This window comes from Vanacampus margaritifer, chromosome 11 (genome assembly GCF_051991255.1).
Source record: "Vanacampus margaritifer isolate UIUO_Vmar chromosome 11, RoL_Vmar_1.0, whole genome shotgun sequence".
Classification (NCBI taxonomy): Eukaryota; Metazoa; Chordata; class Actinopteri; order Syngnathiformes; family Syngnathidae; genus Vanacampus; species Vanacampus margaritifer.
The window spans coordinates 7,472,014-7,488,180 of NC_135442.1; the positions used below are offsets into that span (position 1 = coordinate 7,472,014).

Sequence of the window (16,167 nt, forward strand, 5' to 3'; positions counted from 1 at the left end):
GACAATTTAATGGATGAACCATGACATGTGCACAGTAATAAGATCCCTCCAGTTTCATTAATAAATTAAAAACATTAACATCATGCAGTTGCCATGCCAACCATTTACCAGACTCTTCAGACCAATAAAAACAGGAAATGTTTTGGAAACTCACCGAGACATCAAAGAGCTCCTCTGTGTCATCCAACATATGGACCCTGACGGTGACATGCCTTCCGGCGGGCATGGCCGGGGGTTTGTGCGCCGGGTCTAGCGTACTGATGCCAAGAGTCTCCGGGGCCCCGAGACGGTGCCCTGCTCTCGACGTCACGGGCTCCGGGTCGGGATCTGCCATGTCGCCCTGCGCTGCTCACTGCCCACCCTGCACAGACGTCACCAACGGCATCAGGGCTGACGTAGGTATGCAATGATCCACGGAACCCCGCCCCTCGGTTCACATTAACGCAGTAATGAGAAAAGCTGGATTCACACTGACTGCTAATGGTCGCCTTTGGGACGAGTGATTAGCGGAAAGAAATGTTAGGCATGTTCCTGATTTCAAGGCACAAACCAGACTGTGGTAATTTGATTTGACATTGAAATTACGAGGCTGCAGTGCCAACATCTGAGAGTCGTTAAAAGCAATATTGATTTGGGAGGCTTGACATAAAAAGATACAGAAATATAGTTGGTGTCGAGGGTATTGCAGTAAATGCTAGTAAATCGGAAAGGCACACATTCCCGTGAGTATCTTTAGATTTTATATCAAAATCAAACATAAAGCAAGCGGAGTCTGCTCTTGTCTCCTTTAAACAGTTTAGTTGAGGACAATCCCCCATTAGGTTTTTTTAAAGGGGAAGTCAACCTTAAACATTTCTTGACAATATGTCATATGTGACCTCACTAGTTTAAACATGACATTTTGATTAGTATTACATTTGTGCAATATGAATTATAAGGCAAATTCCAGCCGTTTTTTAATTTTTCTCTGGGGGCGGCCATTTTGCCACTTGCTGTCAACTGAAGATGACGTCACAGTTGGTGGCTGGGGCCACTGATCTGTATATATTAATGGATAGCCGACAGGCCAAGACTTTTGAAGCCGCGAGGCCGCCATATTACTCCTCCTAAAAAACTTTTCTCGGCATACGATCCTATACACTTACAGCATCGAAATTGGAGAACATTTGAGACAGTACTTAGTAGCATGATTTATTATGTTTTAAATTTGGTAAACATAAACAAGAGGAAACGTGTATATTTTTTTTATTAAAGAATTCAACAAAGGATGCCTCTGCCAAATCTAATATTAGGGTCTAAGGAAATGAAAGAAAAAGGGGGTGTTTCTGCTCGCGAGATTGGAGGAGTAAGATGGCCGCCCTGTGGCTTCAACGGCTTGTACGGGCGTGTATGGGCTATTGGCTATCCAGTAATAAATTCAGATTAGTGGCCGGGGCTCACCTTTTTTCTGAAGCTCAGCTGTGATTGGTTGTTACCTGAGACCTGAGCAACTGTGATGTCATTTTCACGCGACAGCAAGTGGCAAAATGGCCGCCTTCTGCTACTGATAAAAACTGCTGGATTTTGCTGCTTAACTTATATTCCGCTGACACAATATTAACCAGAATACCGTATTTAGACTAGTGGGGCTGCATAGAACATATTATTGGTAAGATTTTCTGGGGGAGGGTTGACTTCCACGTCACAACGCCCACAAACCCCCTCATCCCAGGAGCCACGCTGCCATGCTCGATTCTCTCCTGAGTTCCACATTCCATCCGGCTGATGTCATCCTGAGAACTTCGCCGGCTAGTGCATCCGGGTTCTGCACCCACGAGCGTGGGCAGACGCTCAACTGCCGCTGCCAAACATTTAGTGGATAATGCAATTCAGCTGAGTGCATCACATGCACCATTTATTTAGTTTTCTATATTACTGTACCTTTCATCACACTATTTCACACACCCACATGTACACTACTTTCACACATGACACACATCATACCTGTCGTTATTCAACGTTTCCATCTTTTCAGTGGTAATAAATCATTTGGGTTATTTTGCAAAGCAGACTCCTCCCGTTCATTTGTCATGGCCATTGAGCCAGGTTATGACAAAATGATGCCTTGTCCAGGATCTTTGTTCCTGATTTTGTTGCGCAAGTGAGTAAATTGCCACGTGTGAAGTTATGATTACTTGCAAACACTTGGATAATTTGCTCATTACAATTTGGCTTATGACAACATGATCCAAAATGTAACTGCGAATGCTGAACCGCAAGTATGCTAATTTGGAGATTTATCCTCAACTAAAAAAAACTCTTGAATGTAGGATTCTGTGCACTCTTGAAACAGATTCATCACATCATCAATCACACCACTTATCCTGTCCAGGTCAACTCAGCTAACTTTGGGCAAGACGTTAGCTAGTTAGCTAGTTAACCAGTGCAGTGTGCATAATAAACAACCATTTGCTACCTAGCCATATAAAGGTTGCGGCTAGCGCTGATCCCAGCTGACATTGGACATTATAAAATGGAATAGAATTACTCTACTGGCAATTTGCGGTAAATGTCTACTGCTGCTCATGTTATTCGTGACCTTTTAAACCATACACACTTTCAATGCAAACAAACATTTCAGATCAACACTGGCGAAAAGGAGTGCTGAGGAAGTGACAAACACGCTCACACCCTCCCATGCCACTAAATGAATCACCTGGTCATGAGTCAAGGCCAATGACTTCCTCTGAATAGGTCACTATATGCAGAGACCTGAACAGTTTGTCATTGTACACCGAGCACCTTGTTGCCTGGTGTCATAAAGCAAAGTGGCCCTGTATGAAAAAAAAAGCCAGAGCCCGTGGAAATGTTTTGCACAGAAAATGACCCTGTCTTTGAACATGCTAGCTTGAAATTCCCCACTAATGTGTAACATGGAGCTGTTAAAAAAAGAAAAGAAAAAGCAACTGGCTTATAGACGCTCCTGGCCTGGAACAGTGGTTCTTCTGTGTGATGGGGGCAACACACAAGGGCTCCTCAGTGAGGGTCAACACCGCACAGCTGGAATGCTTTAGTGACAGCTGGATGGCCACAGGCCCTTCTGCACCCAAACAGCCAGCTGTGCCAAAGCTGGAACCACAGCAGCATCCTTCACTCACACCGGGGTGTGGTTGGAGCGTGACAAATTCCCACTGGGATTTTTTTTTTTTTGCCAATTGGAAATCTATCATCGTAGAGAGCGGCCAAGCAACACCAGCAAAATGTCTATACAGTCAACCGAGGACGCAATTTAAAGCCTCTGCAGGGATTCAGTGGGATTGAATGAAGGAATCCACTGGTCCGGTTTTGTAATGTAGGTTAATGGGGCAGACTGGTGCAAAGCGCAGCATGTTTGCATACATCATGTGCGACGTGAACGACACGCACCTGGTCAGACAGTGTAAACTAGATTACGGGTAAACGTGCATTTCCGTGCATGTTACAACGTTAAAAAAAAAAAAGCGACACGGCCGCAGCCTTCTGCGCAAATACACCAAAAATGCATTAATGCCCTGCAAAAAGCAATGGTTCGTTTATATAGTGAAGGTTTCCCTCAAGTGTCTTCCACGAAAGCCACAGGATGACGGAACAACCACGTAAGACTTAACCCTAATCCCCTCAAACAAGTTGGATCACTTCCTTCAAGAGCACACGGGACTTGGCGAGCTCGAAATCTTACCCGTTTTTCCCCTTGGAAATGCGTCTTTTATTAATTCCACACCTTTGGATCCCCCAGCTGAGTGGTTTACATGGACGTCCGGCGGCGGGCCAAAGGAACACGGTCACGCGGTCCAGGTGACTGTTTAGGTGCTGCTCGGACCGGAGAAGAGACTTTTTGCGGTCGCCATGGCGGACGGCAGAGTGAGTGAGTGAGTGAGCGAGCGAGCCGGTGGTTGCAGACGAGATTACAGCCAGCCGAGCCGTTGATTCACTCAGGCTGGTTTCGGTGCAAAGGAAGGCGGCGCAGCCGGGACGAAGAAACACACTGGTGGAGCTACACCCCCATCTAGAGGCCAACGTGGGAACATCACTTTAGAAACAGTTTTTGTGATACTAACACGAATAATTTGGGGACGTATAATTTTTGTCCAGGACATTTTTGTTAAGCTGCCTAACACTTATTTTCGTGATAATTGTGACGTTTTCTTTCACTTTTTTAGGGGGTATCAACAGTTTTGTGTCTACATTCCTTGTCAAGGCCCAGTGAACTGATGAGATTCCAATAACATCCAGCATCATCAGTAGTTCGGACATTTCCGCAGATGTCATGGAATCAACGAAGGACATCATGTTATAGGAAAAACTAAAAAAAAAAAAAACGTTGGCGGGGACAGTATGGCTCTAGAAAAAAAATCATTTAATTTCAGTTTAACTGTTTTGAAATCCAAATAATCAATATAATCTGTTTATTTGATATATGACATATTTACCATATTCACCACTTTTTAATGAAATCTAACATAAATATGAATAATGGAGATCCCCCCTCCCCCCCACACACACTATTAGTAACATAACTGATGTTCTTGTGGATCCCAATCTACAGAGTAGATTCCAGCTCATTTTTTAAAATCCAATGTGCCTTAGTGAGGTTCATGAATACAACAGATTCTGTTAACCTTCTTGGTGTGTAAAATGAAAACATGATATAATAAATTTTGAAACAGTCTTAAATTGTCATAAAGTACAGAGCATCTGCAGTTCACTGGAGTTGTAAGTCAAGGCTGGTGCAGTTTGCGTCCCGACCAGAGCATCCTGTCCTCGGATCTTCATGTTGACAAACTTGATCTTCCAGCTGTTGTTCTCCAGCGGCGAGCGAATGAGTCCAAATATTTGATCGAATACGCCGAGGCAAGTCATGTCTCTGTGGATGGTCCCGGCAACGGCCACCAGAACCAGGCCGTGGGGGGAGGACAAAACTTTGAGACCATGCGGCTCCAAGTTAGGGCTGAAATGGAGATGCTCCTCCTTGGTCAAGGCTAGGAGACGACAGCTGACCAGTTCGGCACCCAGGAACTCCTCTAATTGATCACTTCCAGCTCTGAGGAAGACAAATACAACTTTATAATACAGCGCTAATTCTGGAGTCCAAGCCTTGGCCACCAGATGTACTACATGTAGATTTGATGATAAAACAAAGCTAGTCTTTTTTTTTTTGTAGCGAGACAATGAAAATATGTTTACCTGAATGTGTTGCTAACATTTGTGTTTGAATACAATTTGTTTAAAGGTTTATAACTACTGATATTGATGTCAATTTAATTAGCATGTCTATAGCGTTTGTTATTGCGCGTTAGCATTAAGCTACCATGCAATATTTTTGTCTGTTTAATAAACAGACGTTAAGCCTCTTTTTGGTTGCCCACTATCTGCTGCTTGTTGTGAAGTTAGTGTCTAGCGCTTGTGCATCTAATTTTTGCCCACAACTCAAGAAAAAAAAGAAAGAAGAAAAGAATAAAGAAAGAATTCATCTGAGCCACAGCTAGTGTATAAACAATCTCAGTGTATGGCCAGTAAGAGTATGCCAGTCTTTGATACCTGGCAACAAGGCGGAGTTTCACATCTGGCCAGAAGTGCTGCGGTCCCCAGTCTTGAGCTTGCTGCCCGAGTGACGTGTTTTGACTGTTCAACAGCTGGAAGAACCAACTACAGAACTGCTGTCCCAGCATTAAAATGTCACAACCAATGTCAGCCTTCACGTCCGCTATCTCCATGGCTGTGTTTGGCACTAGTCTCTGTTTGATAACATCTGTTGCTCCCGGTTCTTCAACCACCACCTTAACAGAATCACAATGAAGTAAATGTACAGCAAACAACTGTTAATGCCTCCCAACATGCAAATAAATTTTAAAAAATACTTAATAAACACACTGTGAACATATTTGAACATACAAACATCACATTATTATGTGTGCATATATTGTAAGTGTCTGGGCATGAACTGTGACAAAAGTATGCCACAGAAATGCATAAGATGTACTGTAGTATATCAAGATACAGAAAGCTACACACGTGCTTGTAGGGGGGCATCCAAATATGTCAATATGTTCCTTGACCTACCTCCGCACTTGACCAGAGCTCCAGCGTCCTCTTCACCAACTGGTGTTTTTCACTACTGGGGGGCATCACAACCCCCTCTTTGGCCAGGTACTTGAATATGATGTCTCGATGAACCTTCTTCCTTTTCAGAAGCTCCTCTGCATTTTTAGTGAAGGAGAGGATTGTCTCTTTGGCCTCTTTATTCATAAATAAATAAATAAACAAATAAAAAATTAAATAACAGAAGACGTGATTGGATGTTGACATTGTGCTACACTGAAATGTGACAAGCTAACTAAACAACTGACGTGCTAACTATCACAGAGAAGACATTTACCTGTAACATCCTCCACGACAATCAGCTTATTGGTAACAGTGTCACTCAGTGAAAGTAAGTCCACTTCCGACATCAAATTCAATATTTTCAAACACCCAGAGCGCTCTGGTCCTGACAGAAGCGACATTTTATTTGCCACAAAGTAAGCTGGCACTAGCAGCCTTGCCGCTACACACAGGCGAGTCCGACTCCAAACATATCCGGGCAAGACAAGAAGAGAAACTACAGTTCTGAGTTATGTTTATATTTAGAAAATCGTTTTTATTAACACAATATGATGTCAAGGATGAAGAGAGTAATGTTTCTACAAAATCTACCAAATTGGGAAGCCTGAGATCGATCGCTACAATGTTTTTTTTAATTTTTTATTTTTTTTTTACCACTGAAGATCTTGGCAGGAAACGCCCAGCTGAAGAAGATTGGCTGCCGCACCCCCCACTGCAAAATGTTCAGTTGCTGCACCCACCAACTTCATTAAAAAAAAAAAAATGTACAAATGTGATAAATATTTGGAATGTTCATCTTTTTTTTCTTCTTTTTTAATTTTTTTATTTTAAATGTGCGTAGGCCATTTAGTGCGTGTCCTGGCTGGATGCGGCAGCCAATCATATTGCTACTTCGAAGTGGAATTCCGTGGAATTCAGAATATCAGAGTACTCTTGGACACGAAATAAAATAAATAAATAAATTATCAGTTACACTTAGTAGTATGAGGGTACTTATATTTCCAGGTGCTCTTGAACGCATTATTAAGATGAGCAAGCTAGCCACAGTAGAGCGATCGAGTAGTATTACGGTGTGTTAGATTTCCAGGTGCTCTTGAACGCATCATTAAGATGAGTAAGCTAGCCACAGTAGCTCGATCGCAGTTGTGCGTGTCGACTAATGTGCGTGTTGACTAATGTGCGTGTTGAGCAGTACTAACATATTCGTTAACCTTAAAAAATTCACTCATGTCTATGAATTTACTCACCCGGACCATTTCAATCAACGGTGTTATTTAACAATTTATTGCACGAGCCACCGGAAAATTTGAACACGATTTACAGGTAATGTAATTTGAAGGTATGTGACGTGTACAAACATGTAACAGATTAATTACAGCTGCGAGTGTAGCGTATTTACACTGAAATAATTGCGGATTTGTGTGTCTTCAGTTGTATTAATTACTATTCATGATAGTCTTACACCTAAACACTTAGTTTTGTGTGTGTAAAAGAATTTGGACCCTGGACTTTGTACCTGATTGCTTTTAATTTTGCCCTGTTGTTGACATTTAACAGAGGGTGTGGAGAGAAATCGCTGCTTTTGTTTGTTTGTGTACACCCAAACATAAACATTAACCTAATAGAATAATTGTCTAAGTCAATTTCAATTTACTGTAGCTTAATATCAGTTCAAATAGAAATACATATGTGCTTGCTTAAAATTGTATTCTTTCTTAATTGTCTGTATACATTCTCAGCGACTTTTCTTTCTTTCTTGTTTTAAAAAAAATTCAAAAATTTGGTAAAACAAGTATGCTGTTATGTTGAGGATACGGAGTGCAGTCTAGCACAATATTTGATTTGACCAATGTTTACAGACAGTTTGTGAACGTCTCCACCTCTCTGATAAAGTGTTAGCTAACTTCACTGAGAGTCCGAATGATCTAAATGCATGTTATTCTTCAAAATAAGAAGAAACTATAAATCCGGCGAGATGTGACAAACAAATCTTCAGTTAATTTAGATAAGTCACATTATCTCGTTAAAATAGAGAAAAAGATTACCAATTGAAGAGCTTTTCAAGGCCGCACTCGTTTTTAAATGAACAAAAAGCCAAACATAGCATTATTGACTTTTTGCTGATTGACTTACATGTAGTGTGAAATAAACCTCCAAAGGGGGTTTACATGAAAACCTGATGAACAGGAAATGCTTACACTGTAAACATTCTCAATTACTTTTCATGTGTAAACAGAACTATATTTGAAAAGGAAAACAACACTATTCAACATATACTGTATGGGACATTTGTACCGTATGTTAGCACCTGCTTGGGGACATTTATTTCACAAATAATAAAATGTATTGCTCATTTTTACTTAGCAGACAGTCCTATGTCATAGTAAGTGCATTCAACAAACTGAACTATAAATGGTTCCAGTTGTGGGGTGTTTCCTAAATTGTCATTAATCTATGTAGAAGGAAAAAAAAGAACATTAAAATATATATGTTCTATGTTGTTGTAGATGGAGGCGTTTAAAAACAGTGACAAGGGACGGGTGACCATCTACTCCATCAAAGGCTGCCCACACTGCCTGCAGGCTAAGGCCTTTCTGGCCCCCTTGGGAGTTCCAATTTGCGACGTTGATCTCAGTGAGCATCCGGAGCTACAGGAGCCGGTGAAGAAGCTGACAGGACGGGTCACAGTCCCTCAAATATTCTTTAACAGCCAATATATTGGGGGCAAAGAAAAACTGCAAAAATTGGTGAGGAAATACACTTTGACTTGTAAACTTGGCAGGGTGGAGCTATTGATCCGTGTCCTGTTTGAAGCCTCCAGAGGAGCTTCAAAAGTTGGTGAAGATGGTCAAGGAGGAACCTATTACAGCCGACGCTCCACCACTACCAGAGTTGAAAGAATCGCAGGCTGCTGCTGTGGACGCTGACCATGAGAAAAAACGTAAGGAGCACAAGTAACTCAATTGTTATGTCAAAATATGGAAAATGAAGCATCATGAAGCCTTATGAAGCATTTGCAGTATTTTATTTTTTTTTTTTTACACCTCTAGATGGTGCTGTTGGTTTAATGGAAATGGATTTAATTTCCACTACAAAAACTGCATTTTGCCCATCACTATCCCTGACAGGAAGAGAATATTACTGTTAAAACTGTCTTTCTGTGGTACTGTCTGCTATACACAGTGTTTTGTTTACAGAGTTGCTATTGCACAATCACATTTGTTAGAAGTAGTTAGGAAACTATGGCTGGTACATGCAACGTTTGGTCTTTCGACATCAAGTGTGTAACGGTGTGCTCATCCATCTCCTGTAAACTAAAGTTTCAAGCAAGACGTGTGCTCCACTTTAATACGTTGTACAGCGGACCCTGCTATTCACTCGGGCAGGGTTTCTCAAATGCTGGTACGTGAAGGCACTTCATGGGGTATTTTTAAATAAATCTAAAAAGTATAGCATCTATACAAAAACCCTTTAAAAATAACTATTCAATTATGTAAATATTTCAGAAAAATGTAAGTTCTTAAATTGAGCGTTGTGTATTCAGTGAGTCTCCCCAAAACAAAATGGTCGTATGCCACCTAGCATTACCTGTCAATCATTTCAAAACTTCATTTTGAATTGAGTTGGCGATTTCTTGTTGATAACAAATATTTAATCTAATCTATATATTTTTTTATTTCCAAATAGTTCAAGAAAGACCATCAAGGGTTAGGATTAGCTGATAAAAAAACATTAAGAGTAAAAATTGCGCAGTGGGAGTGCCACAAGGCACTATTCTTGGGCCTTTACTTTTTAGTTTATATATTAATGACCTCCCCTCAGTGTGTTATTATGTATGCCTTAAATATACGTAGCTACAGCGACCAGGTTCTCATTGAAAAATTGCATGTTGTTTATGGTCCAGTTAAAAAAAATAATTCAGTACAGGCTAGTACTGTATATGTGGCGCCTCCAAATATTTTTTTCCTGTTAAGAACACTAGGGGGTGTCATTCGTCAGGTCAGTCATTGCTCAGCGTGTGAGGTGCAGCATATAAATGTGAGAGATGACCTCAGCATGGGCATGTAAAAGTCTCTATTGTTGTATTCCTTAGCAGAATTTGAGTGTGAGAAAGACGACTTGGCTGACCTGGTTGCGGGATTTAAAGATGCCAACGTGATTGGCATTCAGAGAAAGGGGCTGATTTTGTACAAGAAGAGCTTCTCAAAGGACCAACTGGTTGCCTGGCTCAGCAACGACAAGGGCATGGGTAAGAAAAGTTCCAGAGCAGCAGTTTTTTAAAAAATTCCAAATTTTTTTTACATGAAACACCAATCTCAAGATCATTTCTACAAAGGCGTAAAGTGAGGTCACGTCCAGCCTTGACTGTGGTCATGTCTGTGCTAGACAAGGTTCAGGCCCAGAGTGTTGGCCAGGAATTGTTGCAGAAGAAGTACATGGTCTTTGCCCGAAGCCACGGGGAGTCGGATGGCAGATTTGGAGCGGCCGACGGGGACGTGCTGTTCAGGTTGCTGGAGGACGACCCGCATTCGGCCCTCAACGCGGGACAGACGGCGTCCTGCAGTCCCTTGCAGGGTACGTCGGGACGGGACTCGCCGTGGCCTTGTCTCCTCGGGGACTTTTTACGTCCAAGCTGACTGTCCTTCCAACTTTTTCAACTTCTACCTTGTCACTGCTGCTTGCTGGTCCGTAAAGGTCCTTTGGGTTGGCTTTTCCAATTGGTTTTGGTGGTAAAAACTAGGTTTGATCGAGACTGTATGGACAAAAGTCTTGAGACACAATGGTCATCACTCTTTGTCAGTCTGTCATTTTGCGTGATTCCAACATTGTGGAAAGAGTTTCGGGAAAGCTCTTTTCTGTTCCAGTGTATTTCTACTTGACTTTTTTCTCCTTATAAACTACAGGTGAAACTCAATAAATTTGAATATTATTGAAAAACTTAGTTTATTTTAGTATTAATTTTGATGACTATAGAGCGCAGACAAAATTTCCCAAATCTCAAGAAATTGGAATTTTAATATCAAGAAACAAAAAATTATTGTTTTACTTATTCACTGCCAATCTGGTAAAAATTGATCTTTTGACGTCTATAGCCGCCAATGGCAGTGAATGTGTGAGTTTTTTTTTTTTTTAATTGTTCAGGATTTTTTTTTCTTTCTCTCTATTTTTTCTGGGAGGGGGGGGGGGTGGTATTCAACATTATGGGGTAGACACTACACACTCGCACCCGTCGACGGGAACACGCAACCGAGGGTCACAAATGCGAAAGTGCAAGAACTGGGACGCGGCCCAAACAGGAACATGGAAACAAAGCTGATGTGTCAAAACCAGGAAGTCGGACTTTCCGCCTCCTCCATGTCATAGATTAATATTGATTAATTCATGTGAAAAAAATGTCTCTTATCAACTATTCCAAAGCTGTTGATTAAAAAAATTTGCATATTTGTTATTGAAGCCTATTTTTAACCACCAAACTCTGCTTTGGTTTTGTTTTGGCTTTGCTTTGGCTTTATATGCTGTCTTTTTAAAGTCCTCTGAGTGTAGTTGTACTACTTTCCTTTTGCATTTCCTCTTTTGCTCATTTGTCACGTGCAGTTATTAAATTAACGTCAATGTTGGCCATTCGTCCATTTTCTTCCGCTTATCTTGGAAAAGGTGCTATTGACTTTGAGTGAAAAATCGGCTGGTCCGCAGTCCATCGAAGGGAATTATTTATCATGTCTTATAAATGAATGTTGTTGTTTTTTTCTGTCCCTCTCTTAGCGGCTGAACTCTCCTTGCTTTTGCGTGAAATGATTCTCAAGTTGTTCTCGGAGCATCTCTCAGCTGATGGCAAGGTGACAACTTTTCACGCTAATATTTCCACCTTTCTCGCATAATGAATGTCACAGCCTCATCTGTTTTCATGGTTCGGTCACGTGACTTTCACAATGCGAGCGCGAAGGCACTTTGACGCCAATTTCAGTTGACGGCAGGGGGCGGCGCTACATTTGATTGCAAAACACATTTTGATGTGACTTTCCCCTACAATTCAATCCCATCTGGATTGTTTGATTTTTAAATCCGCCATTTTAAATCTCCCTCAGTCCGTGGACTACAAAGGCATGTCGGCAGACCCGGTTTTTCAGCGCTACTCTGAACTGGCCATTCAGCTGCAGAGGGTCCAGCTCCTCTCGCTCTCCCGGGAGGAGACGCTGGCCTTTTTCATCAACATCTACAACGCCTTGGTCATCCACGGTTACCTCCGCATGGGGGCCCCCTCCAACATATGGCAAAGATACAGAGTAGAACCCGAACCGTCTTAACCGCCTCGTCGTTGGCTGGAATCCTCCTGGTCACTGCAACCTTTTGTATCTTTCTTCACTTTTGTAGTTCTTCAACTATGTCAGCTACCTTATTGGAGGAGAAGTCTTCACCTTACAGGATATTGAGAACGGCGTGCTGAGAGGGAACAGGAAAGGCGTGGCGCAGCTTCGAAGACCCTTCTCCAAGACGGACCCCAGACTACAAGTAGGCAAATGCAAATGATGGAATATTTTATTTATTTATGGCTTGATTTTCACTTCCGGTTATGTCCTCCAGGTGGCGCTCAAAAATGTTGAACCGCTCATTCACTTTGCCTTGAACTGCGGTGCAAAAGGCTGCCCTCCCATCAAGACGTACACACCACAGGTATGTTTCCTGTTCTCTTAAACTCAACCACTTCAAGTAACAACTCAAATAGAGAGTCAAACTAAACTCCACGCTGTGTGTGATTTAGTTTGTAGCTAAACGTACTTAATCCCGGCAGGACATTGACAACCAGCTACGCACGGCGGCCGAGGCCTTCTTGGAGGATGACGACGCTTGTGTGGTGGATACGGGGAAAAAAGAAGTCCGACTCAGTCAGATTTTCAAATGGTACAAGGCTGACTTTGGAGATACTGATGAAAAGGTAGTTAGCTGCACACAATATCTAGTCAGTCAAGTTATTATTTTTTTGAAACATTAAATAATGGCAGTACCTTTTGCAAATTTGGATTCTAGCGTGTTATTTCGCCTGTTCTGTCTCACATGAAGGTGGTTTTGTTTTGTTAAATAATTTAACTGCTAAATCCAGATGTTTGTGTAACATGGTTTTGTTTTTGTTAAATATTTTAACTGCTAAGTACAGCTGTTAATATAACGTCTTTTTTGTTGAATAATTTAACTGCTAAATACAGCCGTTTATGTAACATGGTTTTGTTTTTGTTAAATATTTTAACTGCTAAGTACAGCTGTTAATATAACGTCTTTTTTGTTGAATAATTTAACTGCTAAATACAGCCGTTTATGTAACATGGTTTTGTTTTTGTTAAATATTTTAACTGCTAAGTACAGCTGTTAAAATAACGTCTTTTTTGTTGACTAATTTAACTGCTAAATACAGCCGTTTATGTAACATGGTTTTGTTTTTGTTAAATATTTTAACTGCTAAGTACAGCTGTTAAAATAACGTCTTTTTTGTTGACTAATTTAACTGCTAAATACAGCCGTTTATGTAACATGGTTTTGTTTTTGTTAAATAATTTAACTGCTAAATACAGCTGGATATATAACATGGTTTTGTTTTTGTTAAATATTTTAACTGCTAAGTACAGCTGTTAATATAACGTCTTTTTTGTTGAATAATTTAACTGCTAAATACAGCCGTTTATGTAACATGGTTTCGTTTTTGTTAAATAATTTAACTGCTAAATACAGCTGGATATATAACATGGTTTTGTTTTTGTTAAACAATTTAACTGCTAAATCTAGATGTTTGTGTAATCTGGTTTTGTTTTGTCAAATATTGTAGCTGCTAAATTCAGCTGTTTATGCAACATGTTTTTGTTCAATTTAACTGCTAAATCCAGCTGTTTTAACGTGCTTTTTGTTAAATAATTTAACTGCTAAATACAGCTGTTAATATAACATGATTTTGTTTTTGTTAAATAATTTAACTGCTAAATCCAGCTGGTTACGTAACATGTTCTTGTTTTTGTTAAATAATTTAACTGCTAAATCCAAATGTTTGTGTAACATGGTTTTGTTTTTGTTAAATATTTTAACTTTATCCAGCCATTTATGTAACATGGTTTATTTTTGTTAAATAATTGAACTGCTAAATCCAGCTGCTTATGCAACATGCTTTTGTTAAATAATTGAACTGCTAAATCCAGCTGCTTATGCAACATGCTTTTGTTAAATAATTGAACTGCTAAATCCAGATGTTTGTGTAACATGGTTTTGTTTTTGTTAAACATTTTAACTGCTTAATCCAGCTGTTAATATAACATATTTTTTTGTTAAATTTAACTGCTAAATCCAGCTGTTATTGTAACGTGCTTTGTGTTAAAATAATGTAACTGCTAAATCCAGTATTTTATGTAACATGGTTTTGTTAAATTTAACTGCTAAATCCAGCTGTTAATGTAAAATGTTTTTTTTGTTAAATAATGCAACTACTAAATCCAGCTGTCAATGCAAGATAGGTTCCTTACTGTCTACATTACTACATGTATGGTTTTAATGCCTTTGCTGCCATCTTGTGGCAGCTATTGGAAATTACAAATCCCCTTACCTCCCACCAGTGATTTTCACAATGTATGCCTCAGTAGTTAGCTGAGGCTTCAAGCTGAGTTGTTAATGCTCCTCTTGTCTTTCTCCCAGCTGCTGAAGTGGGTGCTGAAGCACATGAGCGACTCCCCCAAGAAGATCAGCTTGAAGGGAGTGATTTCTGCCGGAAAACCCAAAATCAGCTACCTTCCGTACGACTGGAGCTCCAACAGCAGCCACTGAAAACAGGCCGACGTCCTCTCTGCATCTTTTATATTTTAACGATGGGCTTCCCTACCCTCCTCTCCCGTTTATGCAAAACCTTATTAATTTGTTCGAGGGAACCGTTTGCACTTTACCGTCTAATTGTACTGCTCTTTTTCAGGTGTTACGCAACACACTGCTGTGCTGCAATATAATTCAGTGAACTTGCACATCAAGTCTTTTAAATCCTGACATCATCTGCATGATATGAAGAATCATTTCAATGCAATATGAGAAACTCAGGAGTCTTGTGTAACTTATGAATCTATGTAATCAAGCAGGCTCATATTCATGATGTCATAACTCCCAAATGCGTTTTAGTGGCAAATTAGGTGTGGTTTTAACTTAAAGGTGAACTCAAGGTCGAATTTATAACGTTTGAAAAAAAAAAAAAGGTGGTGCTCTTTTGTAGGATTGAGTCTCAGACGATGACAGAGAAGCACAGACATAAAAAAATGGCATTAATATATTTCTGAGTTTTCCAATATCTGGTAGCACCTTTTTCATTGTGTGAGCCATGTCTGTTGTGTTTTAAATTCTCATTTATAAAGTTACATTTGTTTCCCTTGTGCCCACCATATACATTTTTTTTTTTTTTTGCTTCATGGTCATAAATCTCATCTTTTGCATTTTACAATTTCAAACCGCACCAAAGCAATAGTAAAAGCAGCATGTTAAATCTTAAGCGCATGTAGCAATTGATGCTAGCCTGAAATCCTTGAATGCGCTCTTTGTTACTAGCCTTTCTTGGCCTGTACATGAGTTAGTTGGAGTCATTCTTACGTTTCTTCCATCAAGGCAGGGTCACATGATGTTCAGCCACTTCTCCTGCTTAGAAATGTTTACTCCTCTACTTAAAAGTGATTGATATGCAATCAATGGACTTGTAGGAGACGGGGCAGTTTTGTATTTGTATTGAACAACCCTGCACATTTTCTACTTGTCTGCTACGAGGGCGAGATGCAAAAAAAAAAGTTTGAATACATTTTTCTGAAACTATGAAAGCAATATGTTTATGAATGAAATATGCAATGCTTAAATAAAACAAATATACTGAATCAGTGCATTTTTTTTTCCTATTTGTTTAACGTTTTTTAGACAGTTTATGTAACAAAAATAGTTTGGCGTTATACCATACCAATTTTTTTTTTTTTTTTTTTTTTTACATTTGTACACATAAATAACCAAGTCTCATACATTAAAAAAAAAACATCAAAGATGTTGAAG

At 40.0% G+C, this 16,167-nt stretch overlaps 3 protein-coding genes across 6 annotated transcripts in view; 1 reads left to right on the forward strand and 2 right to left on the reverse strand.

Moving 5' to 3' along the window:
• LOC144060264 (FERM, ARHGEF and pleckstrin domain-containing protein 1-like) overlaps nt 1–3,971 on the reverse strand; it is a 53,880-nt gene extending 49,909 nt beyond the window's left edge. For 2 of the 3 annotated variants that reach the window (XM_077579623.1, XM_077579624.1), the window contains exons 1-2: nt 3,698–3,971; nt 155–361 (exon numbers count right to left, since the gene is read on the reverse strand). In XM_077579623.1, coding sequence (XP_077435749.1) covers nt 155–334 — 180 coding nt within the window. In that variant the 5' untranslated portion in view covers nt 335–361; nt 3,698–3,971. The remainder of the gene's footprint in view (nt 1–154; nt 362–3,697) is intronic. The other variant, XM_077579622.1, reaches the window with a different exon arrangement.
• Nucleotides 3,972–4,432: 461 nt separating this feature from the next.
• On the reverse strand, nt 4,433–6,703 carry c11h3orf38 (chromosome 11 C3orf38 homolog). Its single transcript, XM_077579625.1, has 4 exons — nt 6,395–6,703; nt 6,079–6,254; nt 5,557–5,795; nt 4,433–5,059 (listed from the first exon to the last, which is right to left on the reverse strand). Exons 1-4 carry the CDS (start codon nt 6,519–6,521, stop codon nt 4,696–4,698), a joined length of 906 nt encoding a protein of 301 aa, XP_077435751.1. The 5' UTR covers nt 6,522–6,703; the 3' UTR covers nt 4,433–4,695.
• Nucleotides 6,704–7,209: 506 nt separating this feature from the next.
• On the forward strand, nt 7,210–15,998 carry LOC144060013 (uncharacterized). Of its 2 annotated transcripts, none has more exons than XM_077579094.1 (11): nt 7,210–7,443; nt 8,628–8,867; nt 8,935–9,061; nt 10,214–10,369; nt 10,507–10,695; nt 11,884–11,957; nt 12,207–12,404; nt 12,493–12,630; nt 12,703–12,792; nt 12,911–13,054; nt 14,791–15,998. In XM_077579094.1, the coding sequence occupies exons 2-11, from the start codon at nt 8,628–8,630 to the stop codon at nt 14,917–14,919; spliced, it is 1,485 nt and encodes a 494-aa protein (XP_077435220.1). In that variant the 5' UTR covers nt 7,210–7,443; the 3' UTR covers nt 14,920–15,998. The 2 variants fall into 2 exon arrangements, with proteins under 2 accessions (XP_077435220.1, XP_077435221.1); XM_077579095.1 differs by having other exon boundaries at nt 10,217–10,369.
• Nucleotides 15,999–16,167: the final 169 nt, after the last annotated feature.

Bases quoted from the DNA above. Each gene is read 5' to 3' on its own strand.
- LOC144060013 (XM_077579094.1), top strand. From the start codon at position 8,628: ATGGAGGCGTTTAAAAACAGTGACAAGGGACGGGTGACCATCTACTCC. The intron at 10,370-10,506 runs GTAAGAAAAGTT...TGTCTGTGCTAG, and splicing joins CAGCAACGACAAGGGCATGG to ACAAGGTTCAGGCCCAGAGT. The intron at 10,696-11,883 runs GTACGTCGGGAC...TCCCTCTCTTAG, and splicing joins GTCCTGCAGTCCCTTGCAGG to CGGCTGAACTCTCCTTGCTT.
- c11h3orf38 (XM_077579625.1), bottom strand. From the start codon at position 6,521: ATGTCGCTTCTGTCAGGACCAGAGCGCTCTGGGTGTTTGAAAATATTG. The intron at 5,796-6,078 runs GTAGGTCAAGGA...GATTCTGTTAAG, and splicing joins AGCTCTGGTCAAGTGCGGAG to GTGGTGGTTGAAGAACCGGG. The intron at 5,060-5,556 runs GTATCAAAGACT...TGTCTTCCTCAG, and splicing joins AAACTCCGCCTTGTTGCCAG to AGCTGGAAGTGATCAATTAG.